Genomic DNA, 9,122 nt, shown 5'->3' on the forward strand with positions numbered 1-9,122 from the left:
AATAAAATGAGAATATTACAGAGCTGTTGTAGTATATTCCAATTGGTCAAAATAGACACACATCAGAACAAAACACAAAAAGGCACAAAGAACTCTATTCAATTGTGTGTGATCATAATTCCCTCATTACAGTGAGGGAAATGTTCTGGTGGTGGTGGTGTGGTTTTTAAGCTGTGTCTTATCTATTGTCCCTGCTCTGTCTAAAATGTGGGCAGTTTCAGCTTCTGGGCAATTTGCAAAACCAGACTTCACCTATGAAAATATGTAAGCATGACCTACGATATCACCACTTTGGGAAACTACAATCACACCATCTTAAGCTTTTGGAGTCGGGGTTACTCAAGGAAGTGCAGCATTTTAGGAGTGCAAAGGACCTCCAGGGCATGCCCATTTTATTTCTGGCATGAAGAAGTGAAGGAATGAAGAAACGTCGGCCCGGAGAGGGTGACTTGCCAGAGAGGACAGCACTAGCAGGCAAAGCATGCTCCAGAGCCCAGGTCAGCTGCTCCATGGGTCATATTCTCAATGTCAGGCTGTGCCTTGGGACAGTGATTCTCAAAACTGTGCAAGCCTCCCAATCACCTGAGGGCTTCTCAAAAACTGCCCCACTGGCTCCGCCTCCGGAGTGGGGAGTCGCTAGGGATGGGGCAGGTCCAGGAATTTGCCTAACCAGTTCACAGGGGACGCTATGGCCACGGGTGTGCGGGCCCTACTCTGAGACGCGCTGACCCAGGAATGAGGAGCCGGGGCTTTCGGCACCCAGCACAGCTGACCGCCGACCCGACTTCTGCCACTTGTGTGACTCCTGGAAAGGCTCCCCAAACTCCGAGGGCCTCAGTGTCCGACATCTGCGTCCAGGGGCGAGGAATAAAAAACAAAATGTCCATAAAGCACTAGCTTCACCAAGTGCCTGGCACATTCTAAAGCAAGTGCTTAGCTTATATCCTATAACAAAATTAACTTAATTACCTTTTTTTCTTTTTCCACGTATCCTAGGATGGCTACAATTCAAACGACAGACAAGATTAAAGACTGGCAAAGATGCGGAGCAATTGGAATATTTTTGGCACCTATATTCCTAAGAGCGAAAAACGGTAAATAGTCCAAAGTCCAATGACAAGCAAAACTATTTTAAAAACTGGTGTGTGTGTATATACATACCCGTACATAAACACATAACGTACGATGGAATACTACTCAACAATAAAAAAGAACAAAGAGGGGTGCCTGGCTGGCTCAGCCGGTAGAGCACGTGACTCTTGATCGTGGGGCTGTAAGTTTGAGCCTCACGATGGGTAAAGAGATTACTTAAAAATAAATAAATAAATATATATATATATATATATATATATACTTAAAAAAAGAACAATGACACAATATGAAATCTCCAAAATACTTTGAAAAAAGTCAGACACAAAAGACTACATATGGCATTATTTCATTTATATGAACTTCAATAATAGACAAAATTAATCCATGGTACAGGAAATCAGATAGCCTTTGCCTCTGGAGGAGGTGTGAGAAACTGACTGGAAAGGGACAGAAGGGAAATTTCTAGAGTAATGGAAATGTTCTATATCCTGATTTGGGTGAAGATAAAATGAACATGGGGCGCCTGGGTGGCTCAGTCGGTTAAGCGACTGCCTTCCGCTCTGGTCATGATCCCAGAGTCCTGGGATCGAGCCCTGCATCGGGCTCCCTGCTCAGCGGGAAGCCTGCTTCTCCCTCTCCCACTCCCCCTGCTTGTGTTCCCTCTCTCGCTGTGTCTCTCTCTGTCAAATAAATAAATAAAAATCTTAAAAAAAAAAAAAAGATAAAATGAACATATACATTTGTCAAAACTCATCAAACTATATACTAAAGACCTATCCATTTCACAAGTAAATATATACTTACAAAGTATAAAGTATATGCTATATTTTATACATAAATAATACACAAAATAACATTTTTTTCAAAATAATATATTTTATGTAACATTTATATATATCTGTAAATATTTTTAGGCACTTTGTGACAAAAGACTGTCTTCCCCATCTAAAATGAACCAAGTTCTAGTGATCCCAGGGTCCTGGGATCAAGCCCTGAGTTGGGCTCTGGCTCAGCAGGGGGCCTCTTTCTCCCTCTGCCTGTAGCTACCCCCTGCTTGTGCTCTCCCTCTCTCTCTCTCTCTGTCAAATAAATAAATAAAATCTTAAAACAAATAAATAAAATAAAATGAACCAAGTGCAACCTGGTGGATCCACTTAGCTTCGTTCCTTCACAATCTAGTCCTACTTCATATAATACCATTTGCCACAGACTATTTTAGTCTGTGCATCTTTCCAGGGAGCTGCCATGAAATAGAAACAGCAGAATTTTCTCCCACAAGAAGACCGTGACATTTCCATACAGACGGCACCCAAAGTTCCCTCTGTCCCTGGGAGTGGCTAGCTCAGGGTGCAGACAACACAAAAGTAACATTTTCCTTTACCACATACCAAGGATGAGTCTATCTAATATGATTACAACACAGTAATGAAGACATGGTAAGAGCAATCCTGTCGTATAATTTAAATCATATTCTTGCTACGAAGGGGACAGAAGACTAGTGAAATGCTTCCTAGTGCCATGTTTCTGTAATGAAGATGTTGGAAGAAGAACTGTGCCCATGTAATTATCCCATAAAATAGTAGCTTTCACACTGTGGTGGATTCCAGCCACATCTTTACGCTATCCTGAGTAGAACAAGTAGATTTACACACACACACACACACACACACACACACAAACGCATGCACCTGCTAGGAACAATCCTATGCAGCACACAGAATGGTTCTGGGTGAAGGGAAATAACATTTGGAGACAGTACCGTTTCCTTTCCATCCAGAGGGGTCTGATTCCAAACACACTTGATTATCTGACGCACCCTTCCTAAGTTCCATGATGAGGCACAATGCCTCTTGGATCTTTGATTACTGGTGGACAGAAGAGGTTCAGCCACACGCAGCATATTGCACGTTAAAAACAAGCCCCGATACAGGACCCACTAGACAGATAATAGACGGATAGGTCCTTCTGCCAACCCTTTCTCCAAAACACCCCTGCACCGAGACCTGTGGCTGCTCCCATCAAATGCTTTGACACGGTGTTTCCTCTACAGTTCTATTAAGTTCAAACAATCCAGGTACTGGCATTGAATTCATAATCCAGGTTCCGAACACCAAGAGCTAGGCTTAGAAATAAATCACTGGTCAAATTAAATTGAACATAGTAATAGCTCATCTTCATTGGGAACTTACTATGTGCCAGGCCCTGTTCTGCACACTTTCCACTTATTAGCTTATGTAATACCTAAATGAAAGCCAGGTTACAGATGAGGACACACTCTCAGGGAAAGGAAGTGTTAGACCTCAAGCAAAGCCTGGGGAAATGCACAATGAATGAGGCACAGTCTCTTGTATGGAAATGAGAAAAGGGGCCTAACTCATAGTTCAGAGTAAGTAAAAAGCTACAAAGTACACATTTAGGGGAGCCCAAAGGAAGAAGGGTTTGTTCAGATACTGGAGGGCTTCCTGGAGGAGGTGTCCAAGTGGAAGATGAGGACATAAATGGCAGAAGCTTTTCGTAACTGTCCGTCTATCGCTCCCCAAACTACCAAAAGGCCTGATAATTCCTTCTGCCCCCTCCTCTGTTTCATCTGGAACAGGCCTTTTCCCAAGGACCTGCTCAACCCAGCCCAGCCCTCCTATCCTTTAACACATTCCTGCAGCTGCTGCTTGCCCTTCCAGGCCCTCAGGCACATATGGGAACTTTTCACCACACTCAACTTTGCCACCTCCTCTGGTGCTTTCATGGAGGGGAACCTGTGTCAGTACTTGGTGGTGCAAGTGATCCTTTAAGGGAATCAAGTCCTTCTCTGTTGGACTGATAATAGGGACAGCCCCTTGCCTGAACCAAACTGAGATGCAAGGGACTCCCCACCACCAGCAGTCATCAAAGACGTGGGTACTTCTCTATAAGCTTCTAAGAGAGGAATCTGCCTTCATTCCCTCCCCAGAAATCAAGCCCTCCAGCCCAGGAGGGTCATCCCCCACCTCTTCCTCCTCGGCTTGCATTAAGGACTCAAACCCTCACTTCTGATACCTGTGTGACCTTGGGCAAGTAACTTATCCAATGTCAATCCCGGTTTCCTTACCTGTAACCTGAGGTTTATAAAAACAACTCGCTCTCAGAATTGTGAGTCAGAATAAAACAGCCAAGGAAAGCATTCAACACAGAATCTGGCACGTAGTAAGCTAACAGATAAGAGATTAGCTACCATTATCATTATCAACGATAACGATGGTGATGGTGGTGGAGGCAGCAAAAATTTGGGCTTGATTCGCGCGGACAGAAATACTCCTTCTTTCCCTCCCCCCACGCCTGGGGCTGGGCCACACGACCGAGACACATGCGTCATCCAGCTCCGGGGTGAATGCAGGATCTTCAGGCGGCGGGCACAGGAACCGCAGGGCGGTCGTACCCCAACCCACCTGGAGGGATGCCGGGTGAAGCCGATTTCGTGATGGAGGAGGTCAGTAACCACAGACCCCTCTTCTCGTTCATACCCATTCTCCCGGTCTGTGAACTGATAAGTGGGAAAGGAATGCAGTGGCTGCGCCTGCTGCATCACTCCCCAGAGGGGCCCGCCGACCGTCCACTTTGCCCCTGCCTCAGTTTCCCAACTCTCCTCCCCGCACAGGGGAAGCTGCGCTGTACTTGGTGGCTGAGATAACAGGTTGGCAAACCAGGCCTGGGAAAAGTCTCCCCGCTTCCCGGCGCAAATCCAACCCCCTCTTTCCAACGCAGGTGGGCAAACAACCCACCATCTCTCAACAACTTTGCTTATTTCACCACGACAGGGCGCACGGCCCCGACTTCCCCTCTAAGCTGCGCTCGGAGCAGGAACGCGGGAAACGGAGATGCGGCGGGGGGCACTCCGCAGGCCTCTACCCGTTTTGCGGGCGCCTCCCGGAGGCGCGTCCCGTCTTACCTTGTCTGACGGCTTTGAAGGTGACGGCCTCCTTGCAGCTGTCGATGACTCCCAGCACATCATAGCGGGGCAAGCCGGACACCCGGATCCCCTGCACCTCCAGAAGCAGCTCCCCTTCGCCCAGCCGAGGGCCCTCGCCGCCGCCGGGAAGCCCCGCTGCTTCGGCCGCGGCCACCGCTCCGACATATGGAAACTCCCCATTCTCCGCGCCCCCCAGCACCGTCACCCCCAGCTCACCCTGGGGTCCCCGCTTTACGGTGCATTCGTGAACCTTGCTAGTCCAGTGGTTCTTCTTCTGGATCACTCTCGACATGATGGGTTACACCCCTCCTCCCCACCCCAACACAAAAAAAATAATACAATGAGAGACAGGTGCCCCCACAGCACAAGCCCCCAAGCCTCCGCTCGTTCATGGGAGAGACGTCTCCCCCAAAATAACGCAACGGGAGAGAAACTTGGCAGCCTCGCTCCCCTGCACACACTCGCGCACTCAAGCCATCATAAAACAAACTTTCTGAGCTTCCCCGCGAGCCCTGCACTGGCGCCCGTGAGCTTTGTTTGCATTCCGGTGCTTCTCGGTCCACGTTCCGGCGCCCGATCGTTCTCTCCCGGACCAGAGTCCACTCAGCGCCGCTTGGGTTATTTTTTTTTTTTTTTCCCTCCCTTCCTTCCTTTCTTGCCTCTTAGAAATGCGGTGTCTCCTCTTTGCCTCCCGCCTGGCTCGCCTTTCCTCGCTGGCGGGCTGTTCCTGAGGGTGAGGGAAGCCCTTCCAGCCAGTTGCTGGGAGCCCTGGAGACGCGGTTGCCGAGCGGGGGTTGGGGGGGGACAGGAGGGAAGTGCCTGCGGCCCCTTTAAGCAGATACAAAGGCTCGACTTGTTTTGTTACAGTTCATTCTATTCCGCGCCGCCGAGCGCAGCGGCCGGCGAGAGGAGACGCGCGCGCATGCGCCCCGAGGCCGCCTGCCGGCCGGCCCGCCCCACCTCTCCTTCCCGGAGGGAGAGATTCCAGTGTGCTTCCCGTTGGGTCCTAAAACCGATCCTCCAGAACGCAATTTAGCCCCCTCCACGCACCCCTCTCATTCCTCCTTTTCTCTCCTTGCCCTGGAGTCAGCTAATCACTTGGGGGTAGGGGCATGTGCACGTGTTTTACTCCGACTGTTTGCAACTTTTGAAATAGGGTCAATCTGGCTTTGGCATTTTAAAACCATTTCAAACAGGTGGGGGTTGGGGAGGCTCACACACTCACCCTCGCGTTCACACTCACGCACACACGCACGCACTCACGCCGGCCTAAGCCTCCTCACCGCCCTCGGCCAGTGGCTGGCCACGCTGTCGGTCACTCTGCCGGGCTTGTCCACCCCCGCCCCCACCCCCCGCGGTACTTCCCCCTAGTGCCCCGGAGCCGGACCGGACCTGGAGGCGCGCGCCTGCTCCTTGCCTGCCTGCGCCCACCGGTTCGGGTCCTGGAGCTGGGACTGCCAGTGTCTCTGTGACTCTGGGCCCTCTGGCCCCCTACCTGGGATCCCTGTGAACTTTGGGATACCCTTAAACTTTGGAGCCAACTTTTTAGGACACAGGGAAAACTATAGGCAAGGGGAAGAAGCCAAATGGCTAGAGGGGGTTCAAGTCTTCAACCTAAAAGGGACCTAGCCTTTTAACTGTCTTTCCAGCAAAGATTTCTGGAGCCAGTCATATGTCCCAGGCTCAAGTTCCTGACTGGAGCCGAGAATCTTCGGACCCGCCCCGGGACCAGGAGATTAGGATCACCCACTGGTCTGCAATCTGCACCCGTGCCCAGGCGCCCGCGGGGGCGGGGGCTAGGCAGCCACCTCTCGGAATTCACAGCCCGGGGATCGGTGCCGCCCTGGGGTGCGAGCCGAGCGAGTGTCTATCCCTGCTAGGTTTCGGAATGAGCTCGGGCGCTGCGGACAGAAAGAATACCCTGGACCGGGAAGGCTGCCCTCCCCAAATAGCCCCCAAATCGAGAGTCTCCTGAGCAATCTCTTTTCCTCAGTGATTTATAACATGTATGTTCATCAGTGGTCACAGAAGAGATTCCAAGTGCTAAACAAGGGAGGGAGGGGGAGAGACTCGGAAAGGATGGGATGCCGCTGTGGTCGGGGGTTGAGAGCCCGGCTATGCTGTAGGTTCCAGCTGGTCCGATCTCTGTGTGACCTTGAGCAAGCTCCTTGACCCATCAGAGCCTTCCTCTCTCCCCTGCTAAGTAAGTATAACAATACCTTACAAGGTTCTTGGGAGTATTACATAGGAGAACACTTGTGAACTGCCCAGCTTGTAAAATGAATACTTGTAAAGTGGCATATAATAAAAACTTACATTAGTGGTAGTAGTAGTAGTAGTAGTAGTATTTGGAAAAACAATTAGGAAATCATTTGGGGTCTCATGTTAGATGATGATGATAATTCCCCCTCTTTCTTCTAAACCTTAAAATATATAGGCACACACTTAAATATTTTGGAAGGACTGTTTGTGGGGCGCTATTCTAAGCTAATAAAAATAAGGGAAGACTGTTGATGCTTCTCTCCTGGGATATTCAGAACTGAAAATCCCATTGCCTAGTATTTGTGCAAGAAGGAAGTGGCCAATTCTTCCTGGCTCTTAGTGAGGGAAATTTCATCTCTACTCTCTTTTCAAAGAAGCAGTTTGTCTCAAGTTTAACTGAATCAGAATGAGTGGGAGCTTTAAAACTTTATTCCCAAGCCCAATCACAGATCCATCCAATCAGAATCTCAGGAATGGGTGCTCTCCTCTGGACTTTTCAGATCCCCCCTGCAGCGGTGCTGGTACACAACACTGAGGACCACAGGTCTAGCATCTTGATTCCTGAGCATTTTTAAAACACAGGACCTTTTGGAAAATAAACCTATGGTCCACATCATCCTCTAGAGTGTAAGCTCCAGGGGGGCCGGGAACTTCGGCAGTTTGGTTTACAGACATGTCCTCAGTTCCTAGAACCATGTTTTGTACCTAATCAATGCTCAAGTATTCGTTGAATGAATATCCCCATAAAAATGCACATTTTGGCATACCATCTTAAAATGGAGTCACAAATGCCCCTACAAATCACTAGTAAGCTTGACCTTGTGTGTTTTTCCCCTCTTCCCCGCTCCATATTTTAGTAGTCTGATTGCCTGCCAAGAATCCCCCACCTACCTGGAATCCGTGACTCTCTACCTCCCACCTGGAGCCATCTAAAGGATGAGGCCAAGTGCTTCACAGGTCCTCCCACGACAGCAGTACCATCTTCCTTCTCCACGATGCCAAGTGTCCCTGCTGCTGAGAAGGGGAAAGGACCAGGAATTTAGCATCCTTCAGATTTCAGATGTGGAATAACCCCCAGAAAAGAAGGGATACATGAGGGTACAGAGGGCAGAATGGAGAGAGGTATAGAGAGACACATTATAAACCCAGGAACATAAAAGAGATAACTCGGACCTCCAAAGCAGCTAAAACCACCAATTTCCAGGTACTAAGTTTATGATGTTCCCAAACTTTCTGCTCCTCCTCTGACCCTTTCTATCTCCGCTGTTATGCCCAGTCCAGTTCCTGTGGCCCAGTCTAGAAGCAGGGCAGAAATCATATCTATCCTATCCAAACTTTGAGTTCTCAGCACCTAAACCCATGCCTTGCTTGGAATGTGCCCCATACACGCTTGTTGAATGAGTATGTGAATGCACGGATCAAGTATGACATTAACCTGGGGCGCCTGGCTGGCTTAGTCAGTATAGAACATATGACTCTTGATCTCAGGGTTGTGGGTTCGAGCCCCACGTTGGGTGTAGAGATTACTTTTTAAAAAGTGTAACATTAAACTATAAGTATGTGACCTTTGACACAAAATCCATTTAGATTTGGTGACTAGAATTAAGGTATTTATAGATGGCTTTCTTGAAAGTAGATTTTTCTTGAACAGAGGTAAAATGGGATCTGAGTGTTTTGGCTTCTTTCACTTCTGCTATGACTTTGGCAATATATTCCAATGGAGAAAATAATACCACAAAATATCTAACTTTGAGACTTACCGTATGTGCCAGGATCATTCTGTGATTTAATCATCACAACAACTGTGCGAGGTAGGTATGACTTG

At 48.7% G+C, this 9,122-nt stretch overlaps 1 protein-coding gene across 1 annotated transcript in view; it reads right to left on the reverse strand.

The window, feature by feature from the left end:
* MAGI1 (membrane associated guanylate kinase, WW and PDZ domain containing 1) overlaps positions 1-5,961 on the reverse strand; it is a 576,983-nt gene extending 571,022 nt beyond the window's left edge. The window contains exon 1 of the mRNA XM_081805817.1: positions 5,015-5,961. Coding sequence (XP_081661943.1) covers positions 5,015-5,327 — 313 coding nt within the window. The 5' untranslated portion in view covers positions 5,328-5,961. The remainder of the gene's footprint in view (positions 1-5,014) is intronic.
* Between the last annotated feature and the right edge of the window lie 3,161 nt (positions 5,962-9,122).

Source organism: Leptonychotes weddellii, chromosome 1 (genome assembly GCF_054177405.1).
Source record: "Leptonychotes weddellii isolate Sample4059 chromosome 1, ASM5417740v2, whole genome shotgun sequence".
Taxonomy (NCBI): domain Eukaryota; kingdom Metazoa; phylum Chordata; class Mammalia; order Carnivora; family Phocidae; genus Leptonychotes; species Leptonychotes weddellii.